Source organism: Gossypium hirsutum, chromosome D13 (assembly GCF_007990345.1).
Source record: "Gossypium hirsutum isolate 1008001.06 chromosome D13, Gossypium_hirsutum_v2.1, whole genome shotgun sequence".
Lineage (NCBI taxonomy): Eukaryota > Viridiplantae > Streptophyta > Magnoliopsida > Malvales > Malvaceae > Gossypium > Gossypium hirsutum.
In genome coordinates, this window is record NC_053449.1 from 38727410 (window position 1) to 38754520 (window position 27111).

Consider the following 27111-nt stretch of genomic DNA (forward strand, 5'->3'; position numbering starts at 1 on the left):
AGCGGGTAATATGCCCATGGCTCGACAATATAAAAATGTATATACTCGAGTGGTGCACTTGTTAAAGTTCATGAACTTAGTTATTGGGGGTAATGCCAGAGATAAACTTTTCACGTTTCAGTCATACATAATATGCCTTTTGAATGCATGCAACTATTGCAATCAAAGAACTTGACTAAGAATACCCGATTGAGTTTTGTGGAGAAAATAAATGACCAATGAAAACAAAGGGGAAAAAGACAAGTCAAGAGACGTGATAGATGCATGTAACTTAATTATAGTCACACAGTAGCAAGCTTGTCCAATTACTAGCATAACACAATGGTTCCTTCATGGAGAAAGAATAACAAGATAGAGTAGCCTGTGTCCATACCAACCCTCAAGGAACTAACCGCGATAGAATTCAATCCCATCCATAATTGCAATTATGTTCTGAATATGACATTATAACCTGCAGCAACATGGAAGATGAATGAAACAAAATTAACGTCATTATCTCAAAGGAAGCATGGAGCAAAGTATTTAAAGTTATATGATCAAAATCTACCTTATTTATCAGCATTTTCTTGAGATAAGAAGCACCAGAACAAAAATTCAACTTACAATCCATAGCGTTCCGTGCTGCAAGTTTTTGAACCCGCATTAGATTGTACAATTTCTCTCTAATCAAATTTGCTACAGATTTGGCTGCAATAAGCTTGTGCCCCCGAGTACCCTTCTTTGGCATATTATCAAACAGTGTGCGAGCTTCATCAATGACCTATATTCTGCATACATATCAACAAGCACTCATTGTGTTCATGCTTCATTAGTTAATTCAACAGGGGACAAAAACCAACAGTTGCTCATTGGCCAACAACAATTAAGAAATGTATCAATGATTAGAACCACAGAATTGAAGTTAACTCAAGCAATTATAACTCTCTATCAAAAGAACGAATCCCAACACTCGAATATCAAATTAAGAAAGGTATAATATGGTTAGCTAAAAGAAAAGACTGAATATATCCAAAGCAAACCCAGCTGTAAAGAATATAGCACTATAAGGGGAGAAATAAAAAAGGTTTGGGATCATACTGTTTTATTTGATTACTTTCCTAAGTACATCTGGAAGTATATCAACTAGTTAACACATATTAGCGACAAACTTCATTCACCATATTTGGATCATGACAAGGGGAAGGGGCATGCCCAAGAGGTAGCATCGAAAAGATACCCATTGCTTGGTGACAAGAATTCACTAGCCCAAGACTCTGGAAACTAATATTTGGATAAAGAGTGATTATAATTTAATATCACTAGTAGCAGCAATTACTTTCAAGTAGAGTAAAAAAGAGAAAAGAAAGCAAATGCCCAAAAGTTAAGTTAAAGCGGCATGAGAATTTAGCTTATGCACTATAAAGATGCTTGTGGTGATTGGACTTTCACGATGTGAATCTAGCATACAAATAATAGCATCTGTACTAGAGATATATAATAATAAACCCGCAATTACCAGCCAATGAGCCAAGAGGCAAAGGGTGCCCAATTTCGGCCAGCAAGCCTAGCACTCCAATGATAAAGGCCACCAGAAGTTGGGTAAGAGGAACAGATTCACCATTGATAACCCAACAAATATGGTGAACCCACCAGCTATAAACCAACTACAAACCAAAGAGATTGGTCCACCAAAAGTCAACCCAGTTTTGTTGTCGAGAGTGGTGATACCAGTGAGCACTGATATGATGCTACACGAAAACGCAAAATTTGAAAACACCAATAAATCACGCTTGACCTCCTGTTTGTAGCAAAGCTCTTTGAGACGGGACTGCCCTGAATCCACCATTTTCAGTTGTATGAGATGGAAGACCCATTTTTTTGCTGACCTGAATCATACTTTCACAACGGAAAGGATTTTAGGCCGTTAATGGAGTTAAAATTTCAATGGGACGTTAACAAGTTTAAATTCCAACAATAAGCCATGTTAAAATGGCCTTCTCTGCACAACTCATTAATTAAAACATTATAACTCACGCGGTTAGGCAATAAGCCATTGCTTCCGAGAAGGAGCACTGCCCTATAAGGTCAGTTAGCTCTGCACAATCCTTCAATAAGCTCGTTATAGGTAGGGAGAAAAGATTGTATCAATTTTTGATTTCACATCATCTTTCTCCCTTACAATATAAGAATTATAGATTAAATTTTTTATCTTAATTTTTAGTATTTTTTATTAAATTTAAAATTTAATTTATCATTCTTCAATTAAAAAATAATAAGAATATCGTGAAATTATAATTTCATATAATCCCTTTTACAATTTCGTTTTGACATCAAACTACGAAGCACAAAAGCATAAAAAACATTCCTTTCTTTACCATATTTGCAAAACCCTAGAATTATCAAATTTCAAATGACTAATGACGACACCCCTTTCAGACATTTAATTGAACAACTCCACCATGCCCAATTTTGCAGAAAGTAACACAAATTTCTAACACTCATTTTTATACAAAATGGAATACCACGTACTGCCATTTTATCAAAAACGTGTAATCATTTTGTCAAAGAAATATTACCTTTCCAACCAATGTTGGCTTGCAAGGAAGCATTACGGCAATTGTTACTTAGATTGTTGGGTCATCCATATCTTAGGGCCCGTTCTCATTTGCGTTTTAGAAGGACTTTTTCAATAAAAAGTCCTTTTCTCTTAAAAGGAACGAAGAACGGCTTCCATTTTAGAAAAAAAAAATCGCCATCGGAGAAGTCCTTTTCTCCAGATGAAGAAGTTAAAATTTTCTCCTTTTCTTCAGCCGAAAGTGCTTTTGGCTGTTAATTTCCATTTTTCTCCCCCAAAAACCGTTCTTCCCTCTGGTTCTTTGCCTGAAATATCAAGTTCTTTGCGTTTGTTTCTTTTCCTCTGGTTCTTTGTTCCTCTTCCGCCGGTGAGTTTCTTTTCTTCTTCTCTTTAATTATTCATTCTGCTTTGTTTTTAGTTGTTTTCTGATTGTTTAGAGTTTAGCAAAATTTTTACAGAAATTTTACATTCTTCGATTGTTCACCCTCTCTCTATTGAATTTGCTTCTGGGTTCTGAACCCCAACTCATGGATTCTGTTAAAACTGCTTTGTTTAATAGGCACAGTAATTACAGCATTTCAGTTGATGAAATCGGTATGAAATTGGATTTCGTTTGGGCACCTTATGTATTTGCATCTGCCACTTTTGATTTATTTGCATCTGTATTATTGAACAAAATCGATACTTCTACATTTTGATGTTAACTTCTACAATTACCTCATTCGTGCTGTCTGCTTTGTAATTTGACGAACATATTTTTTTCCTTTCCTTCTCTAATTACTAGGCCATTTCGTTCTCTGATCTTTTCTGGGTCACAAAACTCAATATGGCAAACATCTGGATTCTGTCTCAGATGCTCTCTTCGTTGCACTTTCTATCATGGTTTAGGGTCAAAAGCTTCACTGAAGCAGTTTTCTGTGAAAATGCCACGAAGTTTATTTATTTTACTAAAAGAGGATTTGGCTAGTCAAAGTAATTGTGATTCATGTTAATGGAAAGTTGCCTTTTAATTAATTCCATATACAGTGAGATCGAGTAGAAACTAAAAGACTTTCGTTATAGTCTTTCCAAAAGCGGAAGATTTCGTTTCTACTTACTCCTCCAGTGTGTATTCTTTTTTCGTTTAAGTTCACTGAATTTATTATTTGATGAAATGTTTTCTTGGAAATTTTGCTGCAGAGTGTTTTTGTAATGTTGAAGTTTTCTTAATGAATATACATCTTCCAATTTGTGTTTTTCTAATTAGTTTTTATATTAAAATGGTATGCTATGAGATATTCATAGAGCCTCTAATTAGTTCACAAATCCTACAATGGCAGGCTGCGAAGAAGCATTTGAATCAACGTATTCAGAACCTGGATGGTAAAATGGAAACACAGAAAGAAATCTTGAAGAGCATTCAAACAACTGTAAGTGCACATGTGTTTCCATCTTTGACATCATAGCCATATTATCTCCTCAATTAGAAGCATTTGAAACAACAGCGTGTAAGTCGTAACCAGTTGCACTCTTTTGTTTATTTAAAGTATTCTAGTGCTGCTTTTGCTAGCATATGCTTCACTCTAATGCTCGTTTAATTGTTTTTTCAGGCATAGCTGAAGTTGTTGTTATGCTGGTCACAAATGCCTTGGTGACACTTGTAATGCTTCTGTGGCAGACCAATTTGCTTATGGCTTTGTGTTTACATAATGCATTACTTTATATCTAATATGCTGGACATTGTTATGATAGACTGTTCTTTCAATTTTAAAACTGTATGAGCAAAATGAAATGGACTAGGATACTGCAAAGGAGTAATCACTTTGATAATAAGTATTATTTAATGAAATCTTCTACATATTCCTTAATGTTTTTGTCATTGAGTTTTAAGTTGGATTATAGATTCAATTGTATTTATTGTTCCTTGATTGTGTTGTGTTGCATGTATGTACTAAAATCCCCCAGCATTGCATCAATATCAGATTGTTATTCATGTCACATGATGAATGAGTAGTTTTCAAGTTTCTTAATGAAGTCAATCAAAGTGGAGAGCAGCAGTGTTCCTATGAGTTGTATTTCTTTGCACAGGTCATACAGTAGCCACTAAAAATGGGAAGTAAAGGTCGAATTCCACCCCCTCATCTGAGGCGTCCTCTCCCAGTTCTTTATAGGAAGTAAAGACTTACTACAACGGGTGCTTGGGTGCCATATGCGGGTGTGGATTGGTCAAAGCTTTCCAAAAGACTTACTACAACGACTATGGAGGTGGTGCTAATGAGCTCCAAAGTGGGTTCAACAAGGGCACTGGTTTAGGTGCTGAAATCATTGGTACCTTTGTTCTTGTCTACACCGTTTTCTCCACCACTGATCCCAAGAGGAATGCTAGGGATTCCCATGTTCCTGTATGTACTCTTTAATCCACTCATCATCTCTTAAATATCTCTTTTTATATGTGTATATATCAAGTTAGGGTTTAAATCTGATTATTAATAATAAAACTGGGAGTGATTAAATTTTGGCATGTGTAAAACAAACCAGGTGTTGGCACCACTCCCCGTAGAATTTGCAGTGTTCATGGTTCACCTTGCCACAATACCAGTCAATGAGACTGGTATCAACCTTGCCAGGAGCTTTGGAGCTGCTGTGATATACACCAAAGTGGAGGTTGATCAAAACACTCATCATGCAAAGCTAGTAAATATCCCAGGAAGTTACACAAAGTCTGTCGAGTAAATTTTTTTTTGGCTATTTTGGTATAGTGTTTTTTTTTATACATATATGTAATGCTATTTTAGTATAGTTGACTCGTAGGTGTCATTCTTTGAAGAATTTTTTCCGATTTGTACACTTCTTTTAGGAACTGATCTAGAAAACAAGAAGCTTGACCTTGAAATCCGATTTTATAGTGGTACAATTTGTAGATGAAGATATAGAAAATTGTCTTTCCCCTCTGTCTTGATGATTCAGTTTTTGCTGATATCTGGGAATGAATTTGCTTTTATATGTGTATTGTTCATCATGTTCCAGAACACTTGACATTTCTTGGTACAGATTATGCATTGACCTTTTGATTGTTCTTGCAAAATTCAATGTTTTCAGTGTTTGTTAAAAATTGGTCTTACTGAAGAAAGAAAAGCCAACTCCCATTTTAATATTGATGGATTGTTGAACTCCTTAAATGTTATTGTATGATTTAGATAATATTGATGGATTGTTGAACTCCTCATAAGTATTGTATTAACCAAATTTCATTTTCATATGCTTATCAAATATAAGTATTGTATTAACCAAATCATTTATTGAATATAACCAAATCATTTTCATATGCTTATCAAATATAGCATCTAGTTTAATGTATTCACTTTAAATTGTAAATGCTATTGACAAATTTTTAGTATTTATATTTGGTATATAAATATTATTCCTTTTTAAAACTTTAATCCAAATATATGTAATATTTTAATTCGTTAGGTTTATGTTTTCTATGTTATGTTAGTATATAATATGAGTTATATATTCAAATACATTTTAAAATAAAATAATACAAATGTGTTAAAAGTATTAATTAAAAATAAAAAATAATTTTTATAATAATACAATCGTGTCAATATCTAATTACAAATATTTAATTTTTATATTTAAATATTTAAATATAGTTTATATATTCTCATTAAATTTTATAAATAATTAATATTAATTACTTAGAAATATTTAAAATTAATATTATATATTAAAATATTAACAATAAGTTATAATAAATTATTTTTTTATATTTTTACTAAAATATCATAATATTAACTAATTTGAACATTATTTAAATAGATATTTATTACTTTATAATCTCATGTCTAAAATGGACATTTTATTCTTTAAAAGTACTTTTTGACAGCAATGCCAAATACTCAAATTTCTCAAAAGCATTTCTCAAAAGCAATAAAGAACTGGCCCTTAGTCGGCACCAGTGTCGGAGGAGATTTAGGACTAGCGCATATTGCCCGTAAATAATACACGATAATTGTTTCGTATGTTGATTATGACTTCGCATCATTTTTTATTTTTTATTATTTTCCTCATGTGTAAATGTTCTGACATGAATACCAAAATCAGCAAGCTTTAGTGCATTGGTACGATGATCTATCAGCAAATTTTGAGGTTTTAGATCTCGGTGAAGAAGCCAGGGAGAAATTAATAAAGGAATGTTTTTATCATTCGTGGACCTTTCCCAAATTCTGGACATGTGCTTTAAATCCAAGTCTAGATATTCAAATACCAAATATAAACGCTTCTCACTATGCACTACATCTTGCAACCTGACGATATTTCCATGTTGCATTTCCTTCAAGAGAGATTTCGCTAGGAACATCCTCGTCTTCCTGCTCTAAGAAAATCTTCTTCGAAGCAAGGATACACGACATTAACAGAGATGGAGAAAGAAAAGGGGACAATGTTTAAGAAATTGGTTCATCCACTTTAAAACCTAGAGCACTCAGGCACTAGTGGTAGAAGGGTTAATGTATTAGAAATTTTTTTTTCACTAGGTATTTATTGGAGCGATACCGAGTTTTAAAACTGCTCTATAACCAGGACGAATATCAAACCCTCAACCATTGATTATGGTAAATGTATTAGAATTTTTGCTTGACCCTTGGAGTATTTATATATTACTAATCATACTACTTAATGGTAAATACACCACCAGCCACTCAACTTTGATGTAATTGATAAAATAATAACTTTAATTTCAATTTCGTCACTTAACTTTTGAAAAATAAAAAATCGGTCACTATTGTTACAGACATAATAGAAAGCTAGGGTGGCCCATTAACTTGCCATGTTGGCATCTCACGTGGAAACAACGGCCTCTACACCATCTCAGTTAACTTGCAATAGTAGAAGAAGAAGAATAAAGAAAAAAAAATCCCCCTTTTCCTTTCAACAACAATCGTTTCTCCTCTTCCACCTTTTCCCTTCTAAACCAACGCTCCTCTTTCTCCACTGCTGCCCTACTCGACTTCACTGACGAACAAACCGTCATCTCCAAAGATGATTTCAACGATATTGGGGTCATCATTTGGCTTGTTTGGGCGGTGTTTTTACGTGAATCATCGTCATTTTGTTCAACAACGACATGCACGAGATTCGTGACTTTTTCTAGGACGGGATTCCTTACAGAGGTGCTTCCTAGTTGCGAGAGGAGCCTCTTGACTCCGTTTGGGTAAATGTCATTTTTGTGCCTGCTTGCAGCGGTTTTAATTGTTAGCATCTTGAACGCTCTTAGGGACGTTGTTTCGGAAGCTAGTTATAATGCCAAAGCTGTGTTGGGTTCTATTTTGAAAGCTTTAGCAGCTTGTGTCACGCTCGGGACTGGTAATTCCTTAGGACCTGAAGGTCCAAGCGTCGAGATTGGTTCCTCCATTGCTAAAGAAATCCATTCTCTTTTAGATAAAAATTCTCATACCAAGCTCTCCCTTTTGGTTGCTGTAATGTCATCTGGTTCGTTTTTGAAATTTTAGACAATAATTCTTTTGGAAATGAATCTCTTTAATTAATTTACTTTGTTCTATATGTATCTTTAGGTTTCAATGTCGTCATTGCAGGTTGCTTTTTCGCTGTTGAGTCAGTTTTGTGGCCATCATTGTCAGCGAATTCATCAATGTCACTTACTAACACAACTTCGATGGTAATTCTCAGTGCAGTTATCACTTCCGTGATCTCTGAAGTTGGTCTTCTTCTTCTTCTTCTTCTTCTTCTTCTATTATTAGGTTTTTTTTTCAATTTCTTCTTGAATTGGGTGGGTTTCCACCATGGGCATATCCAACTGGCCACGTCATCTCGTTAACTGGCCACTGCATCTGTCCCGTTAGGTCTGTAACAGAAAATGTTAGTGGGTGACTAATTTGTCACTTTTTGATAACGTTAGTGATCGATTTGTTATTTTTCGAAAGTTGAGTGATTAAATTGAAATCAAAGTAACTGTTCTGTCAGCTGCATCAAAGTTGAGTTATTGCTGGTGCAATTTACCCTAAACAAAATAATCTTTTTTAAGAAACAAAATGTTAAAATAAGCTCTATTTTGTTATAAAGAGAAAAGCAAAAGAGAATATGTATTTTTATTTATCAATATGAATATTTATAATGCTTTCTCAAAATCTATATTTATGAATATAAGAAATATAAATGATATATAATTATATTCCAAATGGACAATAGAATTCTGAAGTTCATCAAACTCTTACCTTAATCAACACTCACTTTATAATAATAAAATATTTATAACATTCTCCTTGGATGTCCATTGATAAATATTATGTCTCGTCAAAATGTTATTAAGATAAAAATTTTTAGTGAAGGAAAGAAATACAAACAACTATAATACCCATAATATATTGTCTCATTAAAACTTTTATTAAGAAAATTCAGTAGAACAAAACCTTGGTTAATAGAAAAGAGTATGTCGCGTATTTACTCCCCCTTATGACAAAATCAAACAATATCTTATATTATATGTATTTCAATATTAAATACTACCTTCTCAATTGATCACTTTATCGGATTAGCTAAACGATTATATCATCATTCTTCTGAATGTATTAATGAGGAAGAATTTTGGGAAAATATATTTTGATTTCTTTAGAAATTCTAACAATAATTATAATAAACTTTGATCATGATCCTTCTATAAAAATGCATATATTCAAATCTTTTCAATTCCTCAAACATATCAAACGATTTCTTGAGAATTTCTATATGTTTCTATCATTCTAAATGGTTTTAATATAAACTTTACTATATAGTGATTCATAAAAAACAATGTAACAACAAACATTATACATATGTCCAACCTTTCATAAATTGCTAGATTAATAAGATATCAACTTAACCCACAAATTGATACCTAAATTATGACATTTTTTTCCATTATGGTACTTAAAACCTTTTTTTTGTCACAAGTAGCACCTAAACTACTTTTTTTTCTCAAATTGGTACATTTGTAAGTCAAACCATTTAATTTTTTTTTAAGTTTAACCTACAAATTAGTATCTAAACAGTTCTTTTTTTCCCCGAGTTGATACCTAAATTTTTTTTTGTCACAAGTGATATCTATTAATCTTCTATTACTCATTTTACATCAAATTGTTATATCTATAAAAAAATATTCAACCAATAATAAATTGCTATGCCATATAAACTTTTAAAAATAATTTTCAATTCTTTTATTTTCTTTTACATTATATCTCTATTTATTTTTTTCTATTTGTTTTTCTTTTATAATGTTGGGCAATGCCAATAATGCTCGAAATTGGTTCTCCAAAGTCGAGACGTTGGTGATTAATTCTGTTTTCAAACTTCACCGCCTACTTGCTCAACCTAAGAGGGTTGAAAAAGTTTTTACACAAATTAAAACCAATGTTTTTAGAATTCGTTCAGACTGACAATTGATTCGGAGATAGGGGCTAAACTAGTTGACTTGCGAACCAATACAAATCAATTATACAGACTTAAAATCAGTTGGACCGATTTTTCTATTTTTTTAAATTCTTTTTTTTAATGATTAATAATTTTTAAATGTATAATAAAGAAAATAAGACTTTTTCTTTTCTTGTTACATGAAAATTTTTAATTGGTTATTTTTTTTTAAAAATAGACTTAAGGATTTAACTAACATTTGAACTAATAGAGGTACTAATTTGAGAAAAAATAGTTTAAGTTTCAGTCGTGACCAAAAAAATCTTTAGGTGCCGAAATGAGAAAAATGGCAGGGCTTAGGTATGAATTTATGGGTTGATTCTTTTTTTTTATTTTCATAATCAATGTCAAAACTTAATGAAAAACTTAACCACTGACTTTACAGCTTTAGATGTAGATTTGAATATGAATTAATTGTGACTTTTCATTTTGATGTGTATTTAAACTCCTCATTTTCTTTCATTGTTTCATGTTGAAACTTTTTGTTTCAGTTTTATATATACACATATTTTGTATTGATATAATTTATTAAGATATTTTTATTATCTGGATATTTTTTTGGAATTTTAGTGATTAGCTATGTCATGACCATTTAGAAAGATAGGAAGAGTGGAAGTAAGGTAAGATAACATGGGTTTTATGCATCATTTGGTGATAATCAAATAGTTGTATACAACCAAAATAATGAGAGAAAATATGTACCGAATATAATACAAATCTTCCCTTCTGTTCTTATATATGCAATGAAGTGCAATTTGAAGGGGGGGGGGGGAAGGCAAAGATTTCCCAAAGTCCACACCCATTTGAGCAAACACAAATAATGAAAACGGATCATCATATATGATTTTTACCACCACTAAACACTGGAAATTTTTGCCTCTAATTTCATACATGTGAGTGAACCTCTCCTCACTGCAACTAATCCATAGATACACAACAAAAGCGATAACACACAAAGAAGAAACAATGAGGAAGCTTAGTTCCTTCTCATCATTTTAGTTTATATCACTTGCTAAGTCCGGTTTTCCGTTTTCCCTTTTGCAAATTCGGATTCACTCCACTGGGAGATTTGCGCATTGATGATGGCGAAGGTATTAGTGACGGAATTGAACTCCTGAGTGGAAGCCAAGAAAAATGAACACTCAAGGCTTAATGTAAGAAAATGGCAGTGAGTTTCCAGCATGAAAGCTTACCTGATTTCGGTGCTCTTTGCTGTCGTCTTGGGTTGCGGTTTCTTCTGTTTAGATGCAAACATGTTTGGACTACTCGTGATTTTAGGAATGCTGGATGAAACCGAATCTGATTCCGAACAATCACTGGTTACAGATTCACGATCGGAGTCATCATCAAAGTCTCGGTTGCCCTTTCTGTTTGTAGTCATTTTGTTCAAGCTATGTTCAGGGTATATCTTTGTAGGATCAGGAATATAACTCTGATAGAACTTGTCAGACAGTTTTTGGCCATTGCTTACTTCTTTACCCGGCCTTGTTGACATGTTGTCATGCTTGTTCACCATGACTTTATCCACCCAATCACCGGATGCCTCCGAATCTCTGTCATCTTCGTTCGTAAAACTTGAAGAAAGTGGACTGCCAAGAGGTTGCCAATGCGATGGAGTCACTAACGTCTCTCGAGACTCCAAACTGTCTCTTCTAGACGTCGATGAAGACTCATACTGAATCAGCAGAGGCAGGTTTAGATATCATGTTGGAGATAAACAAACAGAAAATGGCCTACGAATGGCACTCAAACTATACCTCAGTGTTAACAGTGCTGCAAGACAGATCACTTAAGCTCTTCCATTTAAGAAGAGAAGGGGATGATCCAAGCTTTGATCTATTTCTTTCTGGACTACCAGGCAGGTTCTCAGGATCTCCTTCCTTTCTAGCTAAGGCTGCTTTAAGACTAGCTATCTGAAAACAGTTGAGAAAAGGTGGTAAACAAGGTGAAACAATGTTTGCTAAACTAATAATGAGTAAATATAAGCACATGTTAGGTTTGGTTTGGTTGCAATAGGCCGGAAGAAACCTGTTCTTTAAGCTCTTTCACTTCTCCGCTATCTTTGTTCACTTTAGCAGCACCAAGCTCGACGGTGGCAACCCTTTCTGCAAATTTAAGGGTACTGATTGTTTCTCCAAGAGCTTCATACTCGGGAGCAATGTGAACAAACATCAGTGTTTTGGCTTGTCCTCCTGACAGATTTAGACCAATGGCATGATTCAGCAATTACAAATACGGTACAGTTTTTCAGTTGAAGGGTTTTGGATAATCATCTTCTTACCAAGTGAATCTTGGAGCAATTGAGTAAGTTTACTGTTTCTGTAAGGAACATGTGAACTTCTTGATGCAAGAGAAGAGATCACATCTCCTAAAGCCGAAAGAGATTTGTTGATGTGTTGCGCTTCTTTTAATCTATTCCCGACCACCTCAGATTTATCCACCCTTTCACTTCCTGCAAGGTCAACCAGATGCATAGAGCCCCGAAGAATGTTCCCCGAAGTGAGGTCCCTTCCTTGTACATGAACTGTCAAGCAGCTGCAGTTTTGAAGGCGGCATTAGAAACTTAGCTGCATGCATTTTAGAGCATAACTTCATGCTTTAGACCGTCAACAGTACCTGTGAGATCGACTACTTCGGTCATTTAACGCCGTGGAGCAAACTGAACGGTTTTTATGCCCAATGTTCATCAAATTTATGACATCGGACGTTAATGATACAGGCACAAGGTTGGCATCAGGTACATTAATCCCATTGTGCGAGCTGTTTCGGATTTCTAATGTAGGTAGGAGTTAAAGAAAATTATTAAAAGAAAAAAGTGTATGAATCACAATAAACAAGATTTATTTGTTTGATATAAAGGATATCTCTTATTTCCACCATCAGCTGAAAGGAGATCCCTGACTTGCTCATTGTAAATTTCAAGCATTTGCACTGAAATATCATAGGAAATGGTTTCTTTCCTCTGGTTTGAGATATGAAATAGATCACTCAATGCCCTGTAGTTTACACCTAAACCTTCTTCAGTAAGCTCCTTCGGGCCTGTCTGGATTCATCAATGGGATGAATTAGCATAAACTCTTAGCCCGAGTAACATAGATTATCAGTGCAGTGAAAAGATGATGCATCTCTTACCATTGTGTGAGTCTTCCCTGATCCAGTTTGGCCATAAGCAAATATACAAACATTATAACCATCGAGAACAGATCGAACCAAAGGTTGCATGTCGGAGAAAACCTCAGCTGCAGGCAACGAGAGTTCATGTCAGGAAAGTCTTGCAGGCTGCAAAATATTGACATTCGACATGGATAAAAAATCATAGCTAAAACACAACTCCATTTTGAATCTCTAACCTTGGGTTACAGATGGGCCGAATACTTTGTTAAAAGTGAATGCTTTCCTTGCTTCTTTTCCATTTTTCGAATGTGTAAGAATTGTTATAGTTCTTTCATCCATGTGATCTACTGAACTTAAAGTGTTGGATTGCCCGGGCTTGAACGGCCTTACCCTGCAGTACACTCTTATATTCCCTGGAACAAATGCAATTGAGATTTTCATTTGAATCTGATATATTCATTCAATCAAACGTTGCCACTGTTTAAGACTGCTACCTTTCAAGTCCTGCACTTGGTTGTATAACTTTCGGTTTTCTTCCAGAACTCTTTGATATCCCGAAGCCGCATTAGCAAGACTACATAAGTGTTTACCTATTAAAAGAAGCTAGAATGAGAAATTATTACATCTTAATTTGAAGAACAGGCGAAGTTAAGTTTATACCTAGATTGAAAACATCTTCTTGGTATGTCATCTGCAGAACTTGCATACAGGTTTTTGTTGAACAAAGACAATGCTTCAGTTCCTACAGGTACAGATAAATCAACTACAGCGTCCTTGTTGAAGATCATGGAAATTTTTGTAACTTGAACCAATGCTAATTGCAAATTACCTGAATATCTCGTCGTTTTTGTTCAACCAATGCATGCAGTTTCAAAACATGTTGCATCGGTTCTTCATTAGCATCGGACTTGTAATCGTAAAGTTCCTTTCTTTCTGACTCGATTGATGATGATTCATCTCCAACCATTTCCTCAGCTGAGGAGGCCTTTACTTCAACCCCTTCAGCCTTCACCATTACGTTATTTAAATTATTCCAACACATTTACAAGATAATCACATGAAGCAAATCATTCGGCCTACCTTGTCATCACATGAAGCTGTTTGCGAAAGAGAATGACCAGTTGCTGATTCCTCCATAGCTTTTGCAGTAATTTTAATCTGTCAAATTACCAAAAACATGTTTATTTGAGATCACACTAACAATCTTTTAAGTGTTGTGAAGAATTAAAAGCTTCTTACCAGCTCCTTGTGGGTTGCCAAGCGACTCTCCAACTCTTCCGATAGTTTATTGATCATAGATTCCACAATCTGTTATTAACCAAAAGAGTTTTTCAACACATGGATTCGATCCCGAAAAAGGGTTTACAGCACAAGGGTCTTACCATTGGAATCTCTTCCTGTTTCTTATCCGAAAGAGCTGCACGAACTAGAATCCCAAAAGAACTTACAGAGCCCTGAAGATAAGAGTGAAAAGGAGGTATTGGACTAGATGTTAGATGAAATAAATGAAGTAGCATGAAAATGAAAAGCGAAAAGCTCACTAACTGCTTCAATGGAGTCTGATTGGTCACTACAAAAGCTATCCAAAGATTTCTCACTAAAACTGGAATTCATGGATTCACTTCTTTTTCTTGAGAAGGACTTGGCTATCCCGAAACCTGCGGGTTTTGAATTTGCAGAGTATTTCCATGTACCAATTCCACCACTTTGTTTCCATTCACTGTACGACTTTAATGCTAGAACACAGTTCACTACCCTTGAAGATTTCCCACCCTGCAAAAGGAAATTCAATCAAGAAACCCTCATTTTGAGTGAGTGTGATTGGAGGATCATATCTCCATATCGGTGTTCAATATGCATTTAACACGGATGTCGAGCACGAATTCTAACCTGTTCCAAATCAGAGGTCTCAAAAGTTGGAAGCCCCATTTCTTGAATAGCTACACGGAAGTTTCTCACATTTTCAAAGTACTGATATGCTGAGAAAGCAGCCCCATCAGAAAGAATAACAGAATCACAAGCTCCTTCAACTACCTATAATTTAAAAAAAAAAAAGGAATTTGGGTAGGCAAGTTAACCGAGAAAATGTAAAATTTTCAGGGAAAATTGTTGCTGGAACTATATACCTTTGGCACTGATCCAGGTTGAACCTTGTTAAGAACATTGCAAAGGATTATGCCACTTCGCAATCCGTGCATAAATTCTTCCTCAGAAGGTTCAGCTGGTAAATCTTTTCCCCCAACCACTCCAACTGTTCTTCTCAGCCACCCAGCAGCTTCATATCTTCTTAAAGCTTCACAAATATAACAATGGCCATGATTTTAGAACAAAAGCTCATGGAAATCAACCAAGAACAGGTAGTTTCAACGAATCTGTCCTTTGGTACGTAAAAGGGATTTCCCATTTTCTGATTGAATCTCTTAACATAATATTCATAAAATATGAAACTTAAATTTAATCAAAAACAAGGAAGAAACATAAAAGACTGATAATCATGAAAGAAAACTCAAGAACGTTTATGCCACAATAATTGATAAAAGAATACACAAGTAAAAGAAAACCATTGATAATTCAATCAAAAACAATTAGATTATTACAAGATTCATCGGATTTTCTCGAATCCAAATAAATGTTGCATGATCGAGCTCCTTGCTGTTGAAGAACATCTTCGAAAATAGATTTTACAGAGACTTGTAAATTCGTCTCTGTTGCCATTTTTTTCTAACAAAAACGAGCCGTTGAATAAAAAAATCTAAAGATTTTTACAGAACCAATTCAAAATATGAATTTCTTTACAGTAAACATGAACACCCAAATCTTGAAAAACCAAAAAAGAAAAGGAATATATAATTTGAATCTTTTGTGTGATGAAAAACTCTGTCAAGACTGTCAAGAAACAGAGGATAATAAAAACAGAGAACCAAAAAATCTGGTTTTTTTTTTGGTTTTGTTCTTTCTTCCTATTTTCTAAATTTTGTTCATAATGGTATTGAATCTATCTAAGAAGAAAAACAGATAGAGAAAAATTGGGTGGGTTTAAAAGATTTTCTCTCATTTTTCTCTATCTGTCTTTCTCTGTTTTCCTCACAGTTTGTTTCCCCTCAAATATTAAAGGGAAAAGGTATGCACGCCCAACCTGGTTCCGTGCCTCTCGGTTATGAGAGAGCTTCATTGTTTTTGTTTCTTTTCAAGTGAGAAAATGATGGACTAATTTTAAACTTTTCTTTTGATATTATTTTTTATGTTTTTATTTTTAGTTTAATGAAAATTATGAATGGTTAATAACGGCAATCATACCATTTCTCCAACCTTTTTGATTAAATTTTTTTTATGTGTTTTGATAGTTTTGGCGTGTTTCAATCCATTTTACCCAATATTCATATCTAGGATTTGTATAAGATTTTAATATTTTAATCCTTTTTTATTTTTATAATTCTAATAAAAATAAAATTTAATCATTAAATTATATTATATATTTCTAAGTTTTATGTTTTCGGATAAATATATGTCTATATTTGCATGTGGGACTTTGCATTATATTAATAAATATTTTTGTTAAAAAAATAAAATCTAAGCTATAAATATATAATTTATTTTAAAATATTAACAACATTTTAAACAATACATAAAATGCATCAATAAAAATTAATACAAATTTCACTGGTAATCTTAAATTGAAGGCTTAATATGACATATTCAGAGGCAAAGTTAGGAATTTTGTTTAAGGGACGAAATAAAATTGTAAAATTTTGAAGGGCCAAAGCTAAATATATTGTGTTAAAAATACTTAAATTAAATTATTTATACTTTAGAGGGGCCAAAATTTGAATTTTTTCATTTAACTACAGGTTTAAAGTGCTTAAATTTAATATTTTACTTATTAGAGAGCCTTACATAGCAATTTCACCAATTGGCAATGGACCAAGGCCCTTGCTTGTCTCCTCATCGGCTGCGCCTTTTGTAGAGTGTGCATCGTATTTTAGACGAAACAGAGTTTACATTGTGACGAGGAAGAGTCGTCTTCTTGACGACGCAACTAAGGCGTACCAACGAGAAGTAACGTCACATCTCGACGATGTGATGATAGATTTCCCAACGAGCTAATAGCGACGTAACGAAATGATCCCCACTTAATCGGGTTCCTTCTCCTTGTTAAACTCTATTATATTTTCCTAGTCTAACTCTAATTATTCTAGGGATGTTTTAGTAATATTTGTACATGAAATTCAACCTATAAATAGGCCTCTTAGCAACCCTAGATAGTTTAGGATAACATCAACAAAATTAAGAGAGAATTTGTGAGAATTCGGGGAATCTTTGTATTTTGGGTTCAAGGTTTATTTGTTTCTCCATCTTATACTCCCCTTTTAGTTTTTTTTTTCGCTTTAGTGAAGTTTTTTTTGCCCATGGTTTTTTATCCTCTTCAGAGGGGATTTTCCAAGTAAATATTTGTATTCAATTTTCTTGATTTTCATTTGTGTTCATTTCATAATTCGGGTTTGACCTAACTAATTGGTATCAAAGCTTGATTCAGTTTCTGCATTCAACCCGTTCAGAGATGGCAATAAGGTAGGATATCGAGAAGTTAAATTTCAACTTGTGCCAAGTTCGGATGACGACAATTCTAGTTCAGAATGGTTTGAAAAATGTCGTTACAAAGAAAAAAAGCCCATGTATGCAAATCAGACAGAGTGTGAAGAAATGCAAATCAGATAGAGTGTGAAGAACTTGATGAGAAGACACTATTAAAAATTTAATTATGCCTCACTAACAATGTATTACAAAAGGTACTTTCGGAAAAGACAATAGCAGCCCTATGGAGGAAATTGGAAGCCTTGTATATTACAAAGTCCCTCGTAAATTGTTTGATATTAAAACAACTATTATATACATTCTGCATGGCAGAAGGTGAGTCTATTAGGGCTCACATTAGTGAATTTGTAACTCTCCTAAATGACTTGAAGAATGTCGAGGCCAACATAGACGACGAAGATCAGGCTATGTTACTACTTTGATCTTTGCTCATTTCATACAAAAGTTTCAGGGAAACCCTGATTTACGATAGAGAGAGACTCTCGTTTGAGGATGTGAAGGGAAATATTTTGAGTAAGGATAAACTCGACAACGAGTTAGGCTCAAAGAAAAAGTTATATGGGTAAGCCTCGATTTCGATTGCTAAAGGAAGGCAACAATCTAAGGATTCAAGTCAGAGAAGATCAAGGGCAAGATATAAGTCAAGGAACCGTGAAAAGGAATATGGCTATTGTAAAAAGAAGGGTCACATCAAAGTAAAATGCTATAAACTTCAGAATAAAACTAAGAGGGCCATCGAAAAAGACGAGAGAGGGAAGCAGAAAGCTGATGTAGCAGATGTTAGTGTAGCCGAGGACAAATGTGATGATTTATTGCTAGTATCAATGACCTAAAAGGTCTAAGTTCACATCCGAATGGATCTTAGATTCAAGGTGTTTCTATCATATGTGTCTAACCAGTTGTGCTCGTGTACATTGAAATAACTAATTTCTGAAACAATTTTTAAATTCTGGTTTTACTGCAAGCATACAGGTCAGTTGTAATATTTATAGTGTTACAATGAAACACCGAAGTATTCCAAGGATAGAACCCAAAGAAAGAGGTGATTGAGTAATAACTAGCATACATAATAAAGGCTAAGTGGCTACTAATACGATTTTATATTATGGCGATTCATAAAAGATAACTTTGTAAGAAAATTAAATATTCTACTTTATGTACTAAATTGCAAGAAATGTAAACTAGAGGGACTATCTAGCAAATGATTTGGTTGACTTCGATGTGGTTTACTAAATCTCGGACTAGGGACATAAATCGCGTAAATTACCAAGTGGCTCTATTTTATCTTTCTATCTTAATTTTACTAACTTAAGTGGATTAGGTCCGGTTTATCTTCCAATCTCACTAATTAATCTGGGACTAACGAACAAGTGCGCGATAAGATTACCTTTTGGTCTCACTTTATCTTAATATTCCCTTAGGGGTGTCATTACCTAAGTTCTTAGTTCTATTCAAATTTATTACAATTTAGTCATTTGTCCAAATATTTTAGCTAATCCACATCTCCATAAACCAACCTCCATAAGGATTTAGGTACACATGCTCAAAGTCAAGCAAATAAACATAAAAATGGAAAACAAAGCAGTCATAAAAGTAAAACTTGAAAAAAATGTGACAGTTTAGATTTTTATGCAAGAAAAATTAGATAGCATTAAACCAAAAGCATTTAACAAAGAAATCTAAAGCAAGAAACATAAAGGGAACAAACTTTAACAGATTTGAAGTGAAATAAAATGAAATATGGGGGTGAGTATTCAATCGGGTCGAGTTGAATCGAGTAAAAAAATTTTGAGTCAAGTCGAGTCGAGTTAGCAAATCCTATTACTTATACTTAATGTTGCGTTTACATGAACCGATTATTTAACTAGTAAACGAAGTATAAAATTATTTAACTACATAAACAATATAATGATTTTGGCTTTCAACTTAATGAGTAAACATTTATCAAAATGAAGTAGTTATGCCTTTTAACTTAATGGTTTTGACTTTTAACTTTAGAAAAGGTAAGCCATTTATCAAAATGACGTAGTTTTGCATTTTCTTATTCAGATTTTTGGATAACTTGAATTGTGTAATTCATATTCGAGTTAAATCGAAAAACTTAATTTTTTATTCGAGTTGATCCAAATAACTTAATTAACTCAAATAACTCGAATAACTCGAACTATTTAATTCAGAATTTGAAAATTTTATCAAATTTTCCGAATCAAATCGGATTTTGTTCACCCCTAATGAAACATTTTAAACTAAAGCTTAAAGAGTCTTAAAAACAAAATACAAAGATTGGAAATGTAAATAAACCTTAGCAACAATGTTAACTAAATTAACTAACATAAAAAAATCAAAAACAAGAAGTAAATAAAGAAAAATAAACTCTAATCTAAGGTAGAAGAAGAGAAAAATAAAAACCCTAGAAAAATGCAGAGAAAACTAAAGAAAATATAGAGAAAACTAAACCTAAAACTAAGCTAAAATGTGTCTCTATCCTCCTCAACAATTTTTGGTTATTTTGAAGGGTGTTCTGATGACTTTTCAATGCCAAAATTTCCCCTACACGGGCCTTGTGTAATTGGTGGGTCAGGTAGACAAAGGTTGCCTTTTTTGTCCAAGATTATCCCTCTAACGAAGGTGATATCGAGATACCTAAAAGAGGAAATAGCGATATATCGAACAATATTGAACTTGAGGGTCTTCTTTGAGAGGTGGATATTGCGATATCCAAGGAAGATTTCATGATACCAATGAAGGGTCTCATTGGTCTTCTATACTATTGGAGGTATCGCGATTTCAAGGGTTGGATATTGCGATACCCTTACCCTAGATGTCGTTCTCGCTCTTCATCACTCAAACACACATTAGACCTCTCAATGGCACTATCAGCCAATATGGGTAAAAAAAACTAGATAAAAACGAGATATTTTCACTTATTACTTGAAAAACATAAAAATACAAAAATAATGAAAAAGTAAGCTAAAAACTCTATTTTGCTTGAGAAAAAGCTCCTTAAATGTGTTGAAAAAGCCTAATTTGCCACATCAGTTTGTGGCGGATCAATGTCCCAATAAGGTCTGGTTCTCTACATACAATTCGATTAAAAGAGGAGTTGTACTTATGGGAAATAACTCACCCTAGAAAATAACTGGCATTGGTATCATTCAGATTAGGATGCATGACAAGATAATCAGAACATTGTCAGATGTCAGACATGTGCTTAATTTAAAGAAAAATCTCGTCTCTTTAGGAATTCTAGACTCGAATGGTTGCAAGATCGTCATTGAGTCAAATGGCCTAAAGGTATCTCATGGAGCCCTTATTCTGATAAGAGGGTAGAAAGTCGGCAGCCTTTACATTTTACAATGTGCAACAGTGTCCGATTCGGTAACAATTACAGAAGCAAAGGTGGGATCATCGCCATGTCCCGACAAGGGCTCCCTTGATGTCACGATGACGTAACAAAATCCGCTCGTTTTAGATTCTGAATCAACCCTGGTGTGGCACATGCGACTCGATCATATGAGTGAAAAATGTATGATCGTTTTGAGCAAAAGAGGTCTTCTCAGAAGCATCAAAGTTGGAAAGTTAGATTTCTGCGAGCATTGCATTTATGGGAAACAGACCCAAGTTAGCTTTGATTAGGAAATACACATGATTAAAGAGACCCTAGACTACATGCATTATGATTTATGGGGTTTTTCACTAGTCATCTTTAAAGAAGGTAGCAGATATCTTCTAACTTTTATTGATGACCACTCTAGAAAAATTTAGGTATACTTCTTGAAGCATAAAAGCAAAGTCTTCGGGATCTTTAAGCAGTGGAAGACCCTAATAAAAAAAATTGAAAAGTTCGTAAAATGACTCAGAACGAATAATGGGCTCGAGTTATGTTCAATCGATTTTAATGATTTTTGCAAATGGGAAGAAATTGAAAGACATCGCATAGTTGTGGGTACATCGTAGCAAAATGGTGTTGTCAAATGAATGAATATAACATTACTTGAGAAAGCCCGATGTATGTTTTCCAACGCAGGTTTAGAAAAAGTGTTTTGGGTTGAAGTAGTTAATCTCGCAAACTGGTTGTAGAATTCTCTACGTACTCCTTATCAGGGATTGGGTCTTCTCCCTAAATAGTGGGTGGCTCAATAGGGGTAGGCTGCGTGCAGCCCTACGCAGCCTACCCCTATGACGTCTACCTTGAGTGGTCATAATGATCTCATGGAAGTTTTAAAATCTAAAGTATATCTACAGTTTTCAAATAAAAGTTTAAGCATTAGTTATTTCCTGATTTTTTGCAATTCAAAGATTATATTTTATCTAAGGTTTCAAAAGTAAAAGAAACTAAAGTAGAATCGGCATTAGAGTCTCAGATTTAAATTCTTGCAAAAAACCAATTTTTCAAAAAATTTGTGGCATGATTTTTTACAAAATACCCCTTTTAGATGCATGCATGCAGACTCATTCAAAAATCCACAATCCGATTTTTTAAACCTGACTTTAATACCACTAAATGTAACCCCCCAAACCCGACCTAGATGTTAAGACCAAATTCGGAAGATTATATTAGCCACTGAAATGGCCCATTCAGAATACCGGTGTTATAGTTGTTAAGAACTCATCCAACCTTATTCATCGGGTTGTGGATAAACAACCACTGATTCGCAGATAAATTGCCACTTTGTTTGTAAAAATTGTGGGTAAATTGTTGGGAAAAACAGGTTTGAAAATTTGAAAAAAGTAGTGGAAAAATAAATTTAGGGAAAACATAGTTTTAAAATTTTTTCCAAAACAAGGTATTGGTTGTGATATCTAAAATAATAAACACCTAATCAAAATTGCACCTTTTTTATTCGGCTAAGATGAGCGCTTCCACTGAGTAGTCTTCTCTGCTATCCTCAAGCTAACGTCTGCCGAGTGTGGGCTTGCTTTGAATCAAAATTTTTTTTACAAAAATTATCAGTAGGGTAATTTCGTAATTTCTCTAAACGTTTGGGTTAAGTTGTAAATCAGAAAATATCTCTAGAAAATTTCTAAAATAATCTCTTCAGAGAATTTTCTCTTTACAACTTTCTCTTAAATTCAAGTGTGTGTAAATAATGACTCAAGGCTTTCTTTATAAAGGGAGAGTTTAGAGAGTTCAACTATAATTAAACTTAATCACTTTAATATTAAATTAATATAATATTTATCAAGATAAATATTATATTAAATTTAATGTTAAATTTTATTAAAATAATAAAATATTTATCTTGTAAATAAACATTAAATTAAATTTCTATTAAGATAATCACTTTAATATTAAATTAATAAAATACTATAAATATAAGTATTAAATTAAATTTAATATTAAAATATTAAAATAATATTATTTTTAGATAGTTAATCTGAAATCAAATTTTCTACTAGAGTCTCAATAGGAGTGTAACTCTTCAACTACTCAACTACTAAAGACCAACCACTGCCGGCCACTGGAACGCCGCCGTCGCAGTCACTGGCACTGTTGTGTCCCGTGATGCAGGTGCAACACCTTTACGGCACCCCGAGCTAGTTTGGTTACTACTGGTTCGGTTCGGTTCCGTAATGACCTTACCGATCCAGTTTGGTCTAGCCACCGGTTGGACCATTGGCCTAGTTTCACATACTGGGCCCGATTCAACCAATTTTTGGGTCTTGGTCTCGATTTTGGGCTTCCTGACCTAATTTACGATCTCAGTCCAATTTTCAAGTTCAATTACCCATTAGGCTAATTGTCTGACTTGAAAATTAATTTTTTAAAATATCATATTAATTTTAATTAATTTGATTAATTTAATTTTACTTGATCAAATTAGTTTTTTCAAAAATCACTTAGATTTTCCAAATTAATTTTTAAAGAAAATTCTTTAATCATATTATCTAGTTGAACAATTCTCACGACCACTAAATTTAATTCCATATCAAATAAATCGACTCAACTAAATTATTTCCAAAGTCATAGAATTTTCTTCTGATTCAAATACAGTCTGATCGAGCTTTTGTTGAGCTACCGGAGGGACCAATCAAATGTATACAATTAGGCTCTAGTAATTGCAATTATGTCCAGAAGCATCGTTCCGATAATTCACAATTATTTGATCATGGAGTCAGTCTACAAGAAGTACCATAATTAAAAAGTTCTTATTGTATAATCTTTATGAAAACAATTCATCCAACTATGTTTTCCTATGACCCCTTCATGTGTGTGTTACCCTCATATGATATCATTGATTCATTTGAGTTAAATTCGTTCACTCAATACAATCTCATTTTATCTCATTGTCACCAATGTATCTTATTAATGATTAATATGATCACTATTAACAAATGATTGTGATAAATTGCTTGTTTGAGAACAAGTAACTCGTGATCACATTCCATATTTATCAATCCACACAATGTCAATGAGAGGATATCATGAAATCTTTTAATTGAACTATGAATTCCATTGTTACTAGTAAAGCCATGCCATACTTAAGTTAATCATATACCCAACATACCGGCTATCAGATCGATCATCTTTAGAGCATAAGCCTCCATTTATATCAAAGCACATGAGTTGCATATGCATGGCCAGTAACTAACTCAAGATTTAGGTAAATCACACCATGAACATCACAAGTGAATTAATTCACAAAAAAAAATCATAATCAATTCATCTTGGTTCTATGTATCATTCTACCAATGAATACATCTATGTCTCTACCCGTGGAGTCAACTGCTCTGATAGCCAAAACTAGCCATCTCCGCAATTGGAATTGTAGACGACATAATAATCATTCTCAGTATTTGAATCAAATGCTCACTTCGATTCTTTTACGAGATTACGAACTTATTTAGATTATCTACTGAAGTAAGTTACCTTTCTCGCAATGTAAACGTTTTTACAATGTCAGTTATCTTTAGTTTGAACTAGACAATCAAAGAGCTAATATTTGCTTGTCATAATTTCGCTATGCATGCAAAATATAAAAGATAGAAATATAAAAGACATAATAGTGAAATGTGAAATTAACTTTATTTATTCATAGTTCAAATAAATAGAAAACAATTACATGTTTACTACAATATGAGCACATTTCCCAATATAAACCACCAGTATTTTAAGATAAATTACAATTTGGTTCGTGAACGAACCACATATTTGCAAATAAACTGCCACTAGGTTGTGGATGCACAACATATTTGTAGATAAAAGCTGCCACTGGGTTATGGACAAGCCACCACTATTTGCAAATTATTAAGCTGCCACTCTTCTTGCATACATATCATCCCACCCCATGTAATGCAATATGACATGTTTTTGTAATAGAAAAATTCAACACTACCAGTAAACATGCTTAACATGTATTCAATTCAACATTGGCAATCAACATGCTTAACATGTATTCACTTTAACATTAGTAATAGATATGCTTAACGTGTACTTCAAAAGGTGGTGACAATATTAACACTAACAACATGTTTGGTTGGTTGTAATAGCCAACCGAATCACACATGAGTCCATTTAGTCTTGTTATTCAAGAATTTGGTTCATTGTATTGGTATTCCATGGAATCCCTCATTGGGTGCCATTCGACAAAACCACAGAATGACTATTCTAATCTTTCCTCTCAGAATAGCCATTCGACACTTCAATGAATATGAAAATATTTTCTTATTCCAAAAAAGTCCATCACTATTTCATTAATTTTTAACCTACATTTCACCATTATTCAACATACTATCCACATAACAAATAAATCTGAAACAGAAAGCAAAATATGAGAGATTTTTGGTTCTCTTAATCTAAAACAGAATAATAAAAAGAGCAATTCAACATGGTGCACAAAAATAAATAAAAAAAGAAAAAAAAGAAAAAAAAAAGAGAAAGAAGAGAGACTTTTGGTTCCATGGTACCCAACACCAAATAAGAAATAAATCTGAAACAAAGAGAGAGGGGCTTGAAGCTTATTTGTTTTTTCATCAATGATTTTGTGGGTTTGCTTTTAGTTACTTGTTTTGGGGCTTCTAGTTTAGGGAAGGAGGTAAAATGCGTATTAGGAGTCGATTTAGAGAAAACTAATAAAAAAAATCGAAAAAAGGATGCTAGAATCATCCAAAGTTGAAAATTTGAGAAAGAAAAGTCACCAGATGATGGCAACACATGGTGGTTGGTGTGGCGATGCATGGGGGTGAAGGTGGTTTTCTGGAAAAAAAGAAGATGAACGTTCATCTTTTTCAAAATAAGAGGGAAAGAGCATTTGAGGGAGAGAAAGAAAAAGTCAAAAATAGAAATAAAAAATAGCTTATATATTAATTAAAATTTACTATATTTATTAAATATTTTACTATTTTATTAGAGTAATAATACATATTACATATATTGAATAGTAATTATATTAAAACATGATTAAATTATTAATTTTTATTTTTATTAAATTATATTTAATAAAAAATTATTAAAATTTAATAGCAATAATCATTTACTTAAAAAATTATGTTAAGGGTACTCTAGTCATTTCAATTTTTTATGCTATTACAACATCTATTCCATTCAATCAAACATAAGAATATTATTATAGTTCTAATCCATTTCATTCAACTAAACAATTGAATTACTGATGACAACTCGATTCTATTACAACTCTATTACATTACAGCCCTACTCCATTACATTGAACCAAACGTGGTGTAACAGTTCATCAGTACTACAATGACAGTATCATGTAATATTCACTTTTCATACGATATAACAATAACACTTTTAGTCATTAAATCACAAATTCCAGAATAACACAATACTAGGGACTTAATTGAGCAAAAAAAGAAATTCTAAAAATAATTCAGGGAATATACATGGACTAAACTGAACATATTAAAGATTTTTGGGCAAAACTATAAAATATGAGACACAAAATAGTGTGGCCAGGTCGTGTGAGAAGCTACAAGCAGTGTGGAAGGGTTATATGGTCATGTGGCCTGGTCGTGTAACAGACTGTGGCCGTGTGATAAACGTTAAAATTACCTTACAGAAGAGGCAAAGTCGTGTGACAGGTTGTGTGAAAGAGTTGTGGCTGTGTGGTTCACAAACTAACCTAGGGTTTTAGAGGCATATGGCCGTGTGGTGGCCATGTGGTCCGCATGTCCCTGTGGAAGACTGTGTGGCCCTAATCCTACACACGGTTTGCCCTGATTCACTTGGGAAAGAACACACACCTTTAACTAAGAGTCCGATCAAAGTTCCTCACGCTCGATTTTGATCTGTTTCACCTAAATTCGCTCATTCAAACGAAATTTACATGTGAATTAATGATTAATTTTAAGATTCGCCAAGATTAACAAAAGATTTGGCAATAACTGTAAAAGATTGTTTAATCTAGCGTAAGATTAGCACCAGATAGAAATACTACAAA

General features: G+C 33.4%; 1 protein-coding gene and 2 long non-coding RNA genes across 9 annotated transcripts; 1 reads left to right on the top strand and 2 right to left on the bottom strand.

Annotated features, from left to right (window-relative positions):
- Window positions 1-248: 248 nt before the first annotated feature.
- Window positions 249-1960, bottom strand: LOC107918994 (uncharacterized). Of its 3 annotated transcripts, none has more exons than XR_001690329.2 (3): window positions 1496-1960; window positions 548-767; window positions 249-451 (listed from the first exon to the last, which is right to left on the bottom strand). It is a non-coding gene; the product is annotated as an uncharacterized lncRNA (long non-coding RNA). The 3 variants fall into 3 exon arrangements; XR_001690328.2 differs by lacking the exon at window positions 1496-1960 and adding an exon at window positions 1078-1469; XR_005922678.1 differs by lacking the exon at window positions 1496-1960 and having other exon boundaries at window positions 548-1483.
- A 664-nt stretch (window positions 1961-2624) lies between these two features.
- On the top strand, window positions 2625-5536 carry LOC107918471 (uncharacterized). Of its 2 annotated transcripts, none has more exons than XR_001690113.2 (4): window positions 2625-2921; window positions 3874-4041; window positions 4144-4935; window positions 5072-5536. It is a non-coding gene; the product is annotated as an uncharacterized lncRNA (long non-coding RNA). The 2 variants fall into 2 exon arrangements; XR_001690114.2 differs by having other exon boundaries at window positions 2629-2921; window positions 3874-3963.
- Window positions 5537-10616: 5080 nt separating this feature from the next.
- On the bottom strand, window positions 10617-16342 carry LOC107920793 (kinesin-like protein KIN-14G). Of its 4 annotated transcripts, none has more exons than XM_041108706.1 (19): window positions 16251-16342; window positions 15241-15407; window positions 15005-15148; window positions 14660-14887; window positions 14497-14568; window positions 14354-14422; window positions 14195-14272; window positions 13944-14120; window positions 13775-13856; window positions 13609-13704; window positions 13351-13527; window positions 13133-13239; window positions 12865-13043; window positions 12617-12778; window positions 12282-12535; window positions 12029-12192; window positions 11758-11913; window positions 11194-11675; window positions 10617-11114 (listed from the first exon to the last, which is right to left on the bottom strand). In XM_041108706.1, the coding sequence occupies exons 2-19, from the start codon at window positions 15310-15312 to the stop codon at window positions 11006-11008; spliced, it is 2808 nt and encodes a 935-aa protein (XP_040964640.1). In that variant the 5' UTR covers window positions 15313-15407; window positions 16251-16342; the 3' UTR covers window positions 10617-11005. The 4 variants fall into 4 exon arrangements, with proteins under 4 accessions (XP_040964640.1, XP_040964639.1, XP_040964642.1 ...); XM_041108705.1 differs by lacking the exon at window positions 16251-16342 and adding an exon at window positions 15712-16233; XM_041108707.1 differs by lacking the exons at window positions 10617-11114; window positions 16251-16342 and adding an exon at window positions 15712-16235 and having other exon boundaries at window positions 11208-11367; window positions 11472-11675.
- Between the last annotated feature and the right edge of the window lie 10769 nt (window positions 16343-27111).

Bases quoted from the DNA above. Each gene is read 5' to 3' on its own strand.
- LOC107920793 (XM_041108705.1), bottom strand. From the start codon at position 15,829: ATGGCAACAGAGACGAATTTACAAGTCTCTGTAAAATCTATTTTCGAA. The intron at 13,857-13,943 runs GTAATTTGCAAT...CTGTACCTGTAG, and splicing joins AAAAACGACGAGATATTCAG to GAACTGAAGCATTGTCTTTG. The intron at 13,705-13,774 runs GTATAAACTTAA...TTCTTTTAATAG, and splicing joins AGAAGATGTTTTCAATCTAG to GTAAACACTTATGTAGTCTT.